Raw genomic sequence first — 17,640 nt, forward strand, 5'->3', positions numbered from 1 at the left:
TTTCATACAGTATTTTTGATCATCCTTTCATGACACCAATAACAAAGAATTGTGTTGTATGGATATATACCAATAAATCTAATTTAAATGCCATTTCTGCTTCAATATACAATATTTCGAGTCCATGGTTTCAGATTCATTTAAAAATACACCCGACAACTTCTAAAACTCGCGAGTGACAGGTAAACATACCTATTTTGATAAATTTTGAATTAGATAAGCATGTATCTACCTACAATTCAAATATAATCCGCAAATCTGCACGTGTCATTGCTGGACGTGACGTCCAAGAACAACGGAAGTATACTAGACATCGCGAACCCGACAAAAAAATATAGTGCTGTTAAAAATTTTATAGTAATTCATAGATACATTTTGTTTCCAACCTGTGAGCTGAATTTTTTAATGGAAAGATATTTCCCTTATTACTAAGTTTAGGTAGCTATTTCTAGATATTTCAAATGATCTGCCTCAATTTGCCGCCCCCAAGCGACGCTCAATCTGCCTACCACCACGGGACGTCACTGAACATGTATTGAGTATTATATTGAGGCGACCGGATTCAGCTGTGTAACTGTTGGCTTCCAAATAATTCAAATTGATGGAACGTTCAAATCCTCATGGAAGGGTCTTGAATTTTTCCACTGTGGATTTTTAGGCGGGCTCGAAATGGACCGGAACGCACCGGAGCGCCGTTCCGGTTCATACAATCCCCAAAATTATCGCTCCGTCTCGTGTAAATATTAATTTGACCGTCTGAGCGAGATATGTCATATTATAAAAAAATCTAACACAATCTTTTTTTTAAATGCATATATGTATAGAATTAGATAAGTTACAGTGTTAATATTTTCGTAAAATTATCAAGCGCTCCGGTTCGTAAAATTTTCCATTTCGAGCGCTGTTTTGAGGTAGGTATCAGAGTAATAAAAATCACATGGTAGTTATATGGAGTCCGTAAATTATTGAAACACCAACAATTAATATGGCTACTTGAACTCCCGTTTATCAAATTCGTAATCGGACGCCTCCTGCTATGTATAGTACCTATAATAATATGGCGAATAAAAGGGGAAAAGTTTTATAAAAATAATTAAATTAATATTATTTTGAACATACTACAATACATAACGTAACTTAACATAACTTGAAAATACCTCAGATATGTATATCCCCATGGCCCCCACAAAGGGGGGGGGCTGACAGGACTCTAGCCTGGGGGCCCGGGCTTAGGAGGGACCTGGCGTAGCAGGTCAACCAGTTAAGTGAGATAAACACTAAGAATAGTAATATAAGCTCTAATAGTAAAAAAGTCGCCTGCGGCGCTATAAGACGAACAGAATTTTATTTTATAATTACTTTTAATGCGTTTCCTGACTAATAAAAATGATTTTTTATCCAACATGGCGAAAGGTCACATGTAACTTGGCTATCACAAAAAAGGGTCGCGATCACTGCTTCATAATACCTATGATGCTGAGTGCCGAGAATAATTCAAGCTGATTTGTTTAAAATACCAACAATCGCTAAAAAAAATACACGGAATACCCTTTATTTTCATTTTCACATTAAAAAAATACACGGAATTCCGTGGAATACCATTTGGGAAACACTACTATAGAACATTACACTGCCCTTAACCTTAGCAATATGTTGGGGGGGCCGTCAAATATCGTGGCCTGGGGACCCGCTTCAGGATGTGGGGGCCATGTATATCCCACTAGAAAAAGTCACACTTGAAAAAAATTCGGTAGGTAGCGCGCCAATATTGTTATAGCCCCGCAACTTTGCCGTGCATTATAATATAATAATTATATTATATTATAATTATATAATATTATTATATTATAATAAATATAATAATATAATATTAGCCTAGCGACTTGAGCGTGCATTTTGTATTATGTTTGTATTATTTTTGTCTGCGAAACCTTTCTTTCTACTGATTTGTTTTAGCGCGTATCATATTTTCAGACCATTGTTGTCTTGAAGTTTCATATTATGACGTAGTCTCAATGTTTCTTTTGTAATATAGGTAGGTACCTACTCAACCAAAATAGCTTTGTAAATCAGTTTATATCCAACCAACAAGTTGTTTAAATTGTAATCTGCTTAATAAAATCAGTTCAAAATAATATAAAAAGTGTTAACATGAAAATGACCCTGCCGTTCCATTACAATATACATTAACCAATTAAGCTAATGTCATGTAGGACCTATCGCCCTATCGGTTTAAATTGTCGTAATTAAGTGGGAGGCCTGTAGCTTAATTGGTTAAAGCATATTGGCGCGATACCAGTTCGTCAATAAAGGTTCAAAACCCGTCAGGCGTCGTATTTCTTTAAAATGTGATGTGATTTTTTCTAGTGGGATAGGTATATTATCTGAGGTATTTTCAAGTTATGTATGTTCAATATAATGGAATGTTACATTCTCAAAATCTTATGAATTAATTAGGTATTCGTTGAATAAAAGAAATGCTTTATTAATATTATTTTATTCAGAACTATTTTGTCTAAGGCTTCGGCCACATTAGGTAGGTGCTTCGCTAGTGCTTCGCTAGGTGCTATGCTTGTCTACTAAAAACACTACTGCCACATTGCACGCTACGTGCTTAGGTACAAATTCATTTGACATTTGGGAGCGCTCAAGTCAACAACGATATGTCACTCTCAAAACTAACCAGAAAGCTACTTCTCACAGAGAATTTAAGTTTAAAATTTCGAAAGTCTCAAATTCGAACTTGTTGGGTGCATAATGTCAATTCATCCCATGCGTCATTATTCATAACCTCAAAATATAATCGTGTTTGACGTTTGTCATACTGAAGAAACATCCGCCTTTTTGCAAAATCACTAGGTGATGCAATAAAAATAACCGACACGTTTGTTCGCCGGAAGACTCACTAGGTGACTAATAATCACGTAGCGAGGCGCGAAGCGTGCAGTGTGGCCATTGCGATAGTATAGTGTGCGTCCGTTCGCTAGGATATGTCAGCTAGCACGTAGCCACCAAGCAAGGCACCTGCCTATGTGGCCAGCCTTATAAATATCGCTACGAGACGCCTCTGTATTGAGTAATGTCGATCATATATTACTTTTTGGTGACCCCATAATCAATAAATTGTCACTTAGCATAGGATTGCATTAGAGTGATTAGGCCATCATAATAATTATGAAAGAAAAGGGTCGATACGCTAGGTATTGGTCAAAAAGTACGGTCACTCACATATTATTGAAAATAAAATTTAATTCCAATTCACAATAAGTATTTTCCCCGCTAGTATTGATAGTAATATAATAAACACGCCATTATCGATAATATAATACAATGACAATAAAATTATGAAGTCATTTACGATATTATTGGAATCTTTTTTTGATGGCGTTGACTTTATTAAACTCCATCTTGAATTATCGTTTTAAAGAGCACGTCCCTACGCACCTATAACGTTTTACCTCAAAGAAGATAATATTGTAAGTATATCAATATAATTAATTTCTTATAGATTTTGACCTTAGAAGTTTTCAAAAATATACATAAATTTTATTGCGAACTTTTCGACTTTCCTTATTGAAATTGTCTCCTTAGTAAACAGTTTTGGTAAATTATAAACTTATTAAGAAGTACTGACGAGTTTTAATAATTCAACAACGAATTATTAAATTAAATTTGCATTTCTTTCTATTTAATAAACAGGCAAAATTAGCTAAACTATAATTGAATTATATCTGTGTGATTAACCTGTGATGTAAATTATACTCAAAATGAAGTAAGTACCTAATTCGCTTTTTATTTTGTTCACTAAGAATATAATATATTTGAATCTAAAAATATAATTAGGCATATTCTTAACTTTCCTTTAAAAAACCTTCGTAAAGCCGCGTTGCCACGATCCAAGTACACTTGGACCGAGTGCAGTGACGTCCCGTGGGGGTAGGCAGATTGAGCGTCGCTCGGGGGCGGCAGGTACCCGAAGGGCGGCAAATCGAGGTGAATCATTATTTATATAGCAATAGCTACCTAAACTTAGTAATAACGAAAATATCCTCCCATTAAAGAGTCATTGGTGAACAGCAATAACACGTGCAGATTTGCAAATAATATTTGAATTATAGGTAGGTACATACTTACATAATTTAAAATGTATCCAAATTTAATATGTTTGTTAGTTATTCGCGAGTTTTGGAAGTTATCAGGCGTATTTTTAAAAGTACCTATCTGAAATCGTGGACATTGTCTATTGAAGTAGATATGGCATTTAAATTAGGTTTAGTAGTATAGGTATATTATTGTGTTAGTACCTAATGTATCCACCATACAACACATTTCTTAGATATTGGAGTCATGAAAGGATGATAAAAAGTACGGTACCTAAGTATAAAAAAATGTGGCGGCATTTTGGCACTGCCTAGGGGCGGCATTTTATCTAGGGGACATCTTCATACAAATTACTCGTATAGAAGCTACTTGGACCGCGTCCTACTCATCCAAGCTAGCTTAGATAGGAATAATTAGTATGAAGATGTCTCATACGAGTGCGCTTGGATGGCACTCGGTCCAAGTGTACTTGGTCGTACTTGGACCGTGTTAACTCGGCTTAAGGACCGGTTTTCCTGGGGCGCCAAAAATTCTCACTGCAGCTCTTGTGAATTAAAATAATATTATCTAGTTAGTGTACGGAAGCAGAGACAAAATCATTGCCAATATAAATATATCATTAGGTGTACGTATATTCTACCGAATGTTATTTATTTTAGTACATTATAGGTACTATGTACTTATAAAAATACGTTGATATAAGACAGTGATTCCCAACCGGTTCGCGAAAAAATTTCAAACAGATGTGTGATGTATGTATCTAATCTATTATATATTAAAAAAAATACTACTTAATTATTTTTACGTTTAGCTTTTTAGATAATAATATCTAATATCGCGTCATATTTAGGTATTATTAAAATACATCGAGTGTTTACTTGGCATTTTTGTAGCAGGAAAAGAATGAAGAATTAAAGCTTGAGGAGGGCAGTTGTCAATCGCCGCCTACTACGCACGTACAAGTTACAACATAGTATTGATGTTTTGATATAATATTAAGATTATTTTATTGATCTGCCCATTAGTTTTGGACAACATGAAAATAATTAAATAAATGGATATGTTAAGATAACTATCCAAAGTGTAGCAACAAAAACTGTTTGTATAGGTACCGATCTATTTTGTTTACAAAGTTTTAATTCGATAGGTAATTACTGACAGTGATATCTCATGTGGGTAAGCAGGTAGGGGGCCGTCCATATATGACGTCACATGATTTTGGCTATTTTTAACCCCCCCCCTACCCTAAACGTTAAAAAAAATATATTTCTTTAATCTTTATGTTATTAGTTGATAATTATTGGATTCAGGTCCTTTTTTGTTTACTTTGCGACGTCATATTTTCTCTGACACCCCCCCCCCCTCCCCCTTCTTCACAAATCATCACATTATGTCAGACCCCCCTCTAGAGCGTGACGTCATATATGGATGGCCCTTAGGTGTTAAAAAAAATAGAAGGGGCGAAATTCTGTGTCTCCCAAATACGTCACAACACTACCTATTGCTTTACACGACGATTAGGTAATTAACCTTCATAGATATTAATGTGGTGTGTCTCTGCCAGGCCTACGATTTCCTAACTATCGACTCGTGTGTCACCTGACGACATGACGTAATTGTGACATAAGTCAATACACGCTCGAGGCAAGCCGCCCAACGCACACGGCTCACCATAGATATTATTATGCTGAAACACCTATTTGTGTATGGGGACAATGGATAACGCCAGTATTTGAGTAGCGTTAATTTCTCGAATGCTATTATCACTCCGGTAGTACGTCACAATGATGTCATATGACGTCATGTCGACCGGGCGACTTCAACTCGCAAGTTATAACATAAGGCCCCAGGTAGTGGTTTTGTGAGATTTGAAAAAAAATGCTTCAAGGGTTCTGCCAAACAAAAATGTTTGGGAATCACCACAGTAGGATAATATTATTATACAAATTATATTTACTATAAGAATAAACAAAACATACCTAACTAAAATTATCAATTTCTTAGTGCATCTTAGTCAGTCTCCGGGTCAAAGCAGGGCAAAATATGGTAAGATAATGAAATCAATTTTAATCTGTAATTATTACACAAAATATAGGTTTCATTTTAATGTTTAATATGCAAAACGCTGCTCACTAAGTTTAAAGATAAATGTATTGAAGACAAAAGTAATGATAAACTGCTTGGTTGACAAGAAAGTTATCCTCATCAGTTATCCGTAGTCAAATTGAGCATTTGAACATTTACTCTTATCTCGTTGGACAATAAGTGTCTACAGAGCAATAATTCATGAGCATTTTTGTTTGATGGAACCCTTGACACGTTGGCATGGCCACAATACGGGGGAGGCTGATAGGGTTCTAACCTGGGGGCCCGGCGTGATGGGTCGAACAGTTTAGTAAAATAAATATACACCACAAATTTGCTTGTGGCTATGGGATGCAATGTGGTATCATCATTTATATGATTGCTATAGTTAGTTAAATGATAAGTAACATGTAGAATTTAATTTTATTATAATTTGAAGTGTGTTTGCTGGCTAATAAAAATGGCTATTTATCCAATATGGTGAAGGGTCATATCATGTTACTTGGTTACCACAAAGGGGGATCGCGACCAGTACTTCATAATATGATGACTGGTGCTGACAATGTAATAATTCAAGTGGAAAACTCTTAATTTTACCTCGCGGAACCTTAAGGTTCTGCGGAATACCATTTGGAGAACACTACTGTAGAAAATCACACTACCCTTAACCTTAGTGATTGGTAGGGGGGCCATGTATCTTGGCACACATTAAAATATTACTTTTTGTCATAATTATCCCATTCATTCATTCATTCATTCCCCTATAATTTTGTCATTTTGGCCATTCACTATTTATTCTTGCACATTCAACGAAACACTTTTGCACCCCTACCCGAGATGCCCTGCTCGCATACCCCTTGTTACGCTATCATTGATAGATGTGACTAAACTGATGAATTGTAAATCTGTCTGGATAAATAAATACAGGCATTCATTGGTACACAAGAGTCAATAAAGTACTTACAGCAATAGGGCTGCTCTAAAATGCAATGAATTGTGAACTGATTAAGATTAACGGAAATACATAGTACCTAGTTATAAACTAAGGACGGAGAGAAGTGAAAGAAGCTAGGGTGGCCTTCAGTATCAACCGCGGCTAATGAAGATAACACACAAGAAACACATTAATGTGTCAAGTGTATAATTCAAATGGCAATGGACGATAATAATAAATGATATTATGGTATGATATTAAATAATAAATACGTCTTCGAGAAATATTATACAATATGAAAATATTAAATTAAACTTTCCTAATAAGTTAGTACAGTTCTACAAACTTATCTAAAGAACGGTCAAGAATGGAACTACGAACTACTATATGGACGCCATTTTGAAAACGTCATTCGAATGTCAGATTCTGTCCAGTTGCGAGTCTTGATTGGGTAGTTTTCGTCTGTATATACATACCTAGACTGCGAAAATTATTACTTAAAGTGTCATGGCCACCATCGTGGCGTTGCGATATATTATGAAAGGATTGTCAGTATTAGGAGACTTTTCCTCCCCTACTTTGGTTCAGATTGTGAATATCGAATACTATACCAGACGAGAATATTTTTCCAATCTGTCGGGATATTTTTAGTTATATGGTAACACTGAAATGTAAAAGAATATCTACCTGTCATTGCATCGACTCTATTGTCGACTGTATTTATAAGCCCAGTGAGCTCATTTTGTTTTTTTTCATCTTCGCAGTAGGTTATAACACAACTTATAATCATCCTGCTACCACTTTTCAACACTTTACACGAACTTGCAGCACGCACAAATAACGAATGTCAAATGATTGCTGGGCGAGGAGAATGAAGAGGAAAGGGCTAGGGAGGATTGTAGTCCTCGAAACAGTCATGCTTCACGTTATACTTGTCGCAGTCTATAAGTGTGTGGTTGCTAACTACTCCTGATTTTTTTAACATGGGGATGGAAAATCTAATATATATCTCGTTAAATATTTGCAACTAATAATAAAAATTTTATTTTATTTCAGATGTTCTCCGAGACCCTCACATATGTGGACAACCAAAATGTTCACGTATGTAAAATTAAATTATAATCAAATCTTTTTATCGCAATAACATTTTCATTACTAGTAGCGTTCAATCAATTGTATGCTGTGCCACATTGGTGTGCAGAAATTGGCTAGAATGACACGTTTTCCCAAAACTTTTGGGAATAAAATTGTGAAAAAGTGGATTTAAAAAGTCAATATTTTAAGTGTATACCAGAGTTCGTTGTGCTAACTATAAACCTGTAATTACTCTGTAACCAATTTTGTTTTTTTTATTTGCTCATTTCTTTATTGTAATTTAACATAAACTATAATATCATATTTATGTGGTGTATTGCCATGCAAGAAAATTGCTGTTTGCTGCTGTTGCTGCGGTTGCTGATCATTTCAAAGTATAATTAATTTTAACACCAATAGATGCTGCAAATACATAAAAAAAAATGTTATTTTTGAGTTACATTAAGCAAAGACACATACCCATTGTGTCATGGACAGAATTACAGATCGACAGGCCTATAATCAATTTTAAAAAATGTTCTTATTAAATACATGCCATAGGGCATAGAGCACCAACGAGTTGTACCAGTACGGTTGGTAGCGAAGTGTGGAACTGTTCTTTTTAGTATACCTAATGATATTTTGTATTTTATTTCAGCGTCCAGCAAGTTCAAGTACAATCCATCCGTTGTGTATCATTACGGATATAACGTGACCGTCAACACTTGGTTCGCTAAATCAAGTGAAAATCAATCAGTTTTCATTGTACAGTCTGAAGTAAGTAACATAATATTGATTATTTAACATAGGTAATTCAAGTTAAACAAATAAGGGTTTTGCATGAATACATTCAACACAGAAAATCACTAAGAAGTTAGTAACACCCTAGTATCTTCTCTTTACATATTTTTTTCCCTTTTTAATAATACCATAGCAAGCCACGAGGCCCAATGACGGTAGTGTATTTAATACCAGTGGCGAAAAGTGAATGTAGGCTATTATAGATATCAGATATTAATAGTGCATAATAAACTTTGTCAGTCATACTTATTAGTTTTCATTGAACTAAGAATACAAATTGCAGGTGGTGTTGGTTAGTTTCTAAAATTGAGATAAACCCTACCGAACCTAAATCATAATAGATATAAAATTAAATTATGGCATTAAATCATATATAATATGAGATATTTTTAGATAAAAAAATATTATCGTCACCACGGTCGTCTCTGGATCTAAATCCCTCCCTCCGCTAATACCCTCTACATTCCCCTCGCCCTTAATTCAATGTTTGTTCGATATTGCGTGGTTTTATTAACATGAAATGCTTAAAACTTTGCGGAAGCAGACAAAGAACATTATTTCGAATATAGAAGTATTGTGAGGAGGAGGAACAGAAAAAAACAACTTAATTTCTCTCAATAGTGCCAGAGATACAGCATGACAAGTCAACACGCAAAGAGCCAGTGACATAATAGTATGAGCATGAAAAAACCATGTGACGTAACAGTGTGATGTAGAAGACTTGATATAGAAGTTAGCCTATATTGTGTTTTTTTTACTTCATGTTAGTGTTACTTACTTGAGGATTGATTTTATTTACATGATGTTAAATATTTTTTAAGGTGAGTCTACAATTCATCACACAATGCGAGGGATTGTTAAAGATCAATGCTGTATCAATAAAGGATCAAGATGAAACCTATGTCCAGGAAAGAAATGAATCATTCGCTTCAGCATTGTCACACAATGCCTTACGGTAAATTTTTCATCACACGTAATAATATTATCAACACAGAAGTGGTCAGCACACGCCAAGTATATCACCTTCTGTTGTAACTACTCATCAGCAACATCTTCTTGGCTACGTGTTAAAACTGTGAACTAACATTCTCCGCCCATTTTTAACCGCACTTCCATTATAAACTAACAAACTCCTCCCATTTAGTAGACAATAGCGCCAAGAAGATGTTGCACAATAGTACAATACTGTACTTTTGATTTAGTAGACTTAATTCCAGGCATTTAATACGGCAGAGTACAATTCTGATAAAATAAGGCAACCCCTACTGATGAGAGAACAAATCAACATTAATTTGTAATAATTATTTTACTAATGACAATATTATAATATACATAATATATTAATACTATTGACCGAGGGTACTTGATGGAATTTGAATTTAAATTCTATTGGATTTAAGTTTTGTACTATTCCATTTGAGTACCATGGTGAAAATAGAAAGATTATCTTTTCAGCTTTGCCTTTCACGATGGAGTGATAACAGAAATTTGCCCAGAAGATGGTGAAGAAGAATGGGCAATTAACTTCAAAAGAGGAGTATTATCTCTCTTTCAAAACACCATGACACGTTTCGACATCGATCACAAAGGCCTTGAGGTAAACCACAACATTTAAATACATTGTTAAATAGCACAATTCCTCAAATTTTCAAAGCAAGCTAACTACATTTGTAAAGGTTTGAATATCACTCATAAAAAAATTGGTAAGTACCTACTGAAAAAATCATTCTTTAAATTTCAGCGCGATATCCATGGTACTTGTGACACAGAGTACAAGATGCACAGTCAAGAAGATACCAGTCTCATTGTGATGAAGAAGAAAGATCTGTCGCAGTGCATGGACCGATACAAGTACCTTTCCATTCTACAAACTGTGCGCTACAATTTCCAAAGTGTAAGTTAATTTTAATTACAGTACCTTATACTTGGCGTACCTATAGTAACATTCATCGACAGAAAAGCGAACTGTCTCGGTCAATAATAGAAGTACTCGTCACCGCAAAGTTGACATAAACCGACGTGTCCATTTGAATGTGATCTAAAACCACCTTATCAGGAATTGATATTGAATTGACGATTGAATGATGAACGCAGGTTTGAATCTGCAACTGGTCAAAATAATGCACTTTGTTTCTTCAATGTGTATTTGATCCAGTGCAAGGACCTAATGGGTTGGGTGAAAGGCGAACAACAATTCCTCATTAAAAAATGTCTATTAATATAACCTACACTCTGTGGAGGCCTATATGCTCCGCTTAGGAGTGAACATGTTAATTTACTTTATTTACACTCCTCCTCTCGGAGTATAGGGTAAAGGGAATAGGTTTTTTCAAGTCCGTCCAACCGTCTGTTGGAAGAATCGGCCATTGGTTTTCACGAGGGACAATTTGTTAGCTTTCAAAAAGATTGCGATGTCTTTCAGTGAATAGGTAGATTTCGTTTTAAATTATGATTTTCTTGAATAATTAAAGACCGAGTCACCTGTAGACCAATATGAAGTAAATAATATTCGCTTCACCTGCGAATATTTTGCATTGCCATGGCGACATGAATTGAGGCTCATAGACAGGTTCAATCATGGTGTAGAGTTGTGGCATGGCATGGACGGAAAAGTAAATACCTAATACTTGCTGACTTTATTCATTTACTGGCCAGTTCATGGTGGCATCTCTTGCAATGTACATTTGTATATTATATTAGAACTATATCGGGAATGTATTTTCTTAATAAATTTGACTCTACCAAATATTCTTGTACAGCAACAGCGAAGTGTACTATGTCTGATTCTTCTGTCTACAGAAATTTCAAACGTGGCCGGTACTCCAGTCGGAAACCCGTTGCCGCATCACCATTGACCACAAAATCTACAGTGCAGTTTCTTGCCGCGAGCGACATTTGTTTGAACCTTTTTCTGGAAGGCAATCCGGCGCTACAACCACCGTTATTCAAGATCTGAAGATCATACGCGAGATTAACACAACCAATGATGAATCAGTCAGAGAAACAACTGAAGGTAAGCGACGACATCATTTCAATTTCAATATATTTCATTTCGACACAGTGGATTCAATAGGGAATCATGTCATCAAACAAATTCTTTTTAGATTTTGTCATACAGTACTACGCGAACTTGGAGTTAAGCGGTTCTCGATTTTTTTGTTTGGCAACACTGTTCCCTGTGTTTCTCTTGCTGTAATATGCATTGGACACGTTTTGCGCGTCCTTATATGTTTTCTAAACCCTTAAAAAAACTATGTTGTCCAAATGTAAATCTGATTCTCCTGCACCTGCAATTTTTAACTTGTTATGAAGAAATTCTGCGTGAAAAAAAAGAAAGCATTATATCGTCAGAAGCCATCGACATCGAAATAACTTTTTTTTATTAAATATTTTTCTTCTAAACTAATGTTTTTGTTAGTCATTGGTCCCAATTAAATAAAATATATAATTCTTATATGCAAAGTTGTACCCCGACTTAAACGAATTCGACTTAAGTGATTTTCATCGGACCCACCTATCACTTAACTTTGGGGTATTACTATATTTGATTTGTGAGTTGTCAACCTGTGTGTTCTTCCTTCTTCTTTACCAACCAATCAACTCACATTGATCATTATCTGCATGCATCATCCCACCTTAAAATTGTGTTTGTTATCTGCATTGCTGATAAGACCACAGCGAATCTGTAAATCGGCATACTTAAAAGCCAAAATGTCACATATATCAGAAGCTCTTGAAGTAAATAGATACTAAAAAGCCAGTATGAGTAAAAACAAATTAGTCGATCAGGATGAACATACAGAATTCAAATTTGTTTATCTGCGCTTAATGTTACCTACACCTTTAAAACGTGGACAATTTTTCTGCGAATTGAACAAATCTCTGTCCTATAGGCCAATCTGGGATTGTGACAATTTGAGGAAAAAATACAACGCTGAGGATCCTTGTGATAATTATAGCACCAGCGTTGCTAACTTAATGTTTTATTGCCAGCTCTAGCATTTATAATATTTATCTAGCTTGCAATATTCGCATCTGGTGTATGGCATTCAATCTAGCATTTTTAGACACTGCAAACAGCTTAAAACTTCTTATAAAAAGGATAGATTTTGCTTTAAAATCAACATGTTAGCCTTATGTAAATTATAATAGGTTAGCTACTTATCTATTAATTATTATGAAATAATAAAAATCTACCTCATATTTTGTTCTTGTGGAAAAAGTGTCAAAAATGATTATGACTTATCCTTTTATGAGAATATTTATAATTTTTTCTGCCTTCTAAGTTATTTTATTATTTTTTTATAATTTTTGCTGGCAACACATACACTGCAATTCAATCTAATAAAATTGGAAAACTGCACTGGCTAGGTCATCTTCACTATACAATCGACAACGAGCCAGCAAAGAGAGTAATGTCGAACAATCCAATAAGTGAATTAGGTATAGAAAAGAAAGCCAACACCCACAGTCGGTTACAGTGTTAAAGATGATGATAATCTAATAATATTTTGGCAATGTTTTTCTTTCCAGAATGGAGTGAAATAAAGCTTCGCTTCGGTTTACTTCATCATCATGTTCCACCGACTGGTCCGACAACTGGAGACCTCCGAACGGCCAGAGACCTCTTGAAGCAGCTTTGCAAGTAATATCAACAAAAATAATGTTTTAATAAGTATACATTATTTATCTCCCGAAGGCGTGTTCCCATGCAGAAGGAGAGTGCGTAATGAAAACCCATGAAATAAATAGATTATACTTGTTCGTTGAAAATTTGGTTGGGTTGCTACAACATAGATAACTCATAAATATTTTCTTTCAGAGTGGAAGAAGCTCGCTCAGACTCTGAATTTCAGGAAACAACCAACGATGAAAACAAAATGGAGGGCTGGGCCGAAGACTCAGACGGGGGATCGGTCGTCGGCTTGTGGGGAAGCTTTGTGCGTTCTTGTAGGCCTCTGCAATACGCGGCACTTGCCCAGTTACTGTCTAGAGCCGCTACCATCTGTCCCCAGGCTAGGTAAGTTACATTATCTGTCATGTTAATGAGTCGGCTTTTGCTGCTCACGGTAGTGCAGAGTATGGCAACTCATGTGTCTGATAGTGGGTCCGACTTTAATCCTGCTGGCCGGGTCAAATTCAAATGCTGTTTTTCAATTAACTTGTAATTTTCGATCTAGTCTTTTTCTTTCATGTTTGCTCCCTAGATGGAACATATTAAATTTTGTATTTATTACGCACTTTTAACCTTTTCTATGCCTCACGATATTACTATGGCAGTATCTGACGCTGCAGATTTTTATCGACACAAGTAGAGCGATTAAAATGTCCTAAAATCGCTGTAATACCGATAATTTTAATTTTAAAACATATGACACTGTGTTTAATTTTTTAGATTATGCAAATCAATCGACAGTGGTTAGTAATTTGAGTTTAAAGTCGGACGAAATTTGTATGTACGCCCTGTCGACCACGGCCTTATATTGCGAGATAACTCGCTGAAGGCATGGAACCGGTTAATAAACTTTTTGGGTTTTGTGGAAGCAACACTATCATTAATTATTAATTTTGTTACCATAAACTCAGCCAAATATGTCCGTTTAAGTTGAATAATGTCAATGGTAGTGTCCTAGATCGCTGCCAGTTTTGATACTAGATACTAAATCACAGGCATGCACAGACATGCCTGATGTAGAATTTGCAATTGCATATTTAAGTATGATTTTCTCAATTTGGTCATCCGTGTACTTATATTTCTTCAATCTACGGTTACCTATTTAATTTTTCTATGCAAGAGACATCCACATCAATAATGTATTTTATTGTAGGAAACACGTACTGGATGCTCTGCCGTACATTGCCAGCAGTGGCTCCGTGGAACTGATCAAAGAAAAGATAGTCGGTAACAGAGTATCAGAAGAAATTAAAAAAGAATGGCTTATGTCGTTGACTATGATCCCGAGGTATGTATGAGGGCTTTATCCTTTAAATGCATGATTGCAAACCTTTAATGTAGGTACATAATATTACTTTTCTAATCGATCATATTATTATAAATTAATAGTGGCACTGTGAATAAAATTATTACTATTTTGTCAACACACTTTCTCCACAGCAGAGAACTGCAAGTTTTTAAATAAAATCTCATTCACACAAAAAATATTAAGAATAATAATTATATTAATTGAGTTAGCATTTACTTGGTAGAATTCCCTTTTACAAGAAATGAAAATATAAATATTATTAAATTCTTAAGGTTTTGTCGATAGCTATTTCGGTTGAACACCATTATCAAGACTATTCAGATAGGTTGTTTGCCTTTGCTTAAATACTAAGATAGAGACAGAATACATTTTCTTATTCGTTCCAACAATATTGTGACGTATATAAAGTATTAATGTTACTAACAATAATTGAGATATTTTATGAACAGGCCTACACGCGAAATGATTACGAGTATGGGGGAACTCTTGGGACACAACACGACGGATAAATACGTTTCTCTCGCTGCGTCATCTATGGTACACTCCTATTGTAGAAATAGCCATAAAACATGTGAGTATACAAATTTGTATGTAATAAAAGACATATGTACTAATAACTTCTATCTCGTTCTTTTCATGTATGGAGTATGAGAGCGAATATTTCTCGTAGTAGTAGTTAGTAGTTGTTAGTTAGTCTCGTAGTAGGAGTAGCTCACTTACAGACTGGACAATTCAGGCACCATTTCGATCATCTCAACGCTTGCTCTAAAATATAAATAAACCTTTGCATAATAAAATTGGGTGCCCATCATTATAAAAGCAAACATCAATCTGACAGCATTGCATAGAAGCATGTGGGAAAAGCTGACAACTTCAATCAATCTGTCACCTCAATCGTCGAATTGGATCAAGCTAAAATATAAATATTCGTACTAAGGCATTGTTAAGTATTATATTATAACTGTGATGGACGCTTAATTCAATAATAATTATTGTTTCTTTCTAGTGGACGAATGCTGTAATGAAAATCAGAATATGATTATCATAAACATATTCCAGCAGAACGCAATCCAAGTTCTGAATCAAAATTATGGCATCAATTTACCGAGAGCACAACGAGAAAAGGTAAATTTTTAGAAACATTGCCAAATAGGTATAATAAGACACTCTGTCACATATGACTCACTTATTCGCCAAACCCGCTCCGGACGAATTTTCAATAAAATTAGTTTTGAATGAACGTATGTGCTATATCGATAGGTATACCAGCGTATCGAAATGCGAATTTTAATTCCGCCCTGTTTTGTCAAAAAATCAAAATAATTAATATTGACTTGAGTTGCCAAACCTGCTCTAGGATAAATAACAGGTTACTAAATCCGCTCTACATTATCGACTAATCAGACATCGCGATTTAAACCATGAACTTCTTCTTCTCTTCCTTCTCCCTGTCACAACCCAGCATTGGGGCATAGGGCAAGCACAAGTTCGCGCCACTTCCCTCGATCCATCGCCAGCTCTTGCGCCTCCCACGATTCCAGACCTACAGCGCGTAGATTGCTTTTGTAGCATCGCTGCAGGGTGTGGGAGAGCCGGCCACGATGACGAAACCCTTGAGGCTGTGCCACAAGGGTACGAAGTGTCGCACTCTTTGGCGGCATCTGGAACACATGTCCCAGCCACGTAAAACGTCTCTTCGTGATTACCTCAATCACCATGAATTTTGGCATACGTTTAAATCGCTATACAAATGTCACCACTACTGGCATCAACATTATCGTAAATGCACAAAACAGTTTTTTGTGATTAATTCAAAACTCAAAAAAACCTCCAGAGCGGGTTTAGTGACTCAACGACTCATATATAATATTATAATATAAAATGTATTAAAAAATCTTGTGTATCCAGTGTAATAAGTGATCTTAACTAATTAAGCTACTGACTCTAGTATCCTTCTTGTAAATAATTATTAATTACTATGTTTTTTAAATTTCGTCAAGAAATGGTTACCACCTATGATTTTAATCAAACCAAAGTGCATTACTAACTTGGTTTATAGATGGCATCAGGATTACTCAATATCTTTGTTTTAACGTCCTTGCAAAATATTTTTTTGGTCAAAACGGAATATTCATTTATGAAAATTTAAGAATGTAGCATTCTTTTAGTTGAAAATAATATATATGTTTGTTAAAATCTTCAGTAACTTCTAAAGTAAATCTTCAGTCATTAAAAATATCTTGAATGCATCTTACGAAAAAAATTGTTGATGTGTGCAGTTTTTATTATTATGTTTAGTGTATATGCCGTAAGAAGTCAAACAGCTTAATTTGACAGGCTGTTCGTGTCTTTTGATGATTGTCACATTGTATTTACGTATCTTTGACGTATTCAACATCTATAAATTGAGGCGTAGAGTTACAAAACCCGCTCTGGGCGATTTTTCAAAAAAAATAGTTATGAATGTACGCAGGAGCTCTTTCGTAAGACCTATCTTCTGTTCTAGGTGAGAGTTTTAAATTCCTCTCTGTTTCTTCAAAAAATCAAAATAAATATCGAGGAGACTGACTAAACCCGCTCTTAAAATAAATTTGTTCTGGTAAAACCCTCTCTGCGTAACCGGCCAATCAGACGCCGCGATTTAAATAATGACTCTTCACG

At 35.2% G+C, this 17,640-nt stretch overlaps 1 protein-coding gene across 1 annotated transcript in view; it reads left to right on the plus strand.

Moving 5' to 3' along the window:
* Positions 1-17,640, plus strand: part of Apoltp (Apolipoprotein lipid transfer particle) — a 105,271-nt gene that overhangs the window by 4,864 nt on the left and 82,767 nt on the right. The window contains exons 2-12 of the mRNA XM_085943006.1: positions 8,177-8,221; positions 8,853-8,971; positions 9,817-9,950; positions 10,451-10,592; positions 10,737-10,889; positions 11,795-12,008; positions 13,529-13,640; positions 13,818-14,015; positions 14,824-14,958; positions 15,429-15,550; positions 15,986-16,104. Of these exons, the coding sequence (XP_085799132.1) occupies positions 8,177-8,221; positions 8,853-8,971; positions 9,817-9,950; positions 10,451-10,592; positions 10,737-10,889; positions 11,795-12,008; positions 13,529-13,640; positions 13,818-14,015; positions 14,824-14,958; positions 15,429-15,550; positions 15,986-16,104 (1,493 nt within the window). The remainder of the gene's footprint in view (positions 1-8,176; positions 8,222-8,852; positions 8,972-9,816; positions 9,951-10,450; positions 10,593-10,736; positions 10,890-11,794; positions 12,009-13,528; positions 13,641-13,817; positions 14,016-14,823; positions 14,959-15,428; positions 15,551-15,985; positions 16,105-17,640) is intronic.

This window comes from Rhyacophila brunnea, unplaced genomic scaffold, assembly GCF_057557595.1.
Source record: "Rhyacophila brunnea isolate RB1 unplaced genomic scaffold, BYU_Rbru_1.0 scaffold_15, whole genome shotgun sequence".
NCBI classification, from domain to species: Eukaryota; Metazoa; Arthropoda; class Insecta; order Trichoptera; family Rhyacophilidae; genus Rhyacophila; species Rhyacophila brunnea.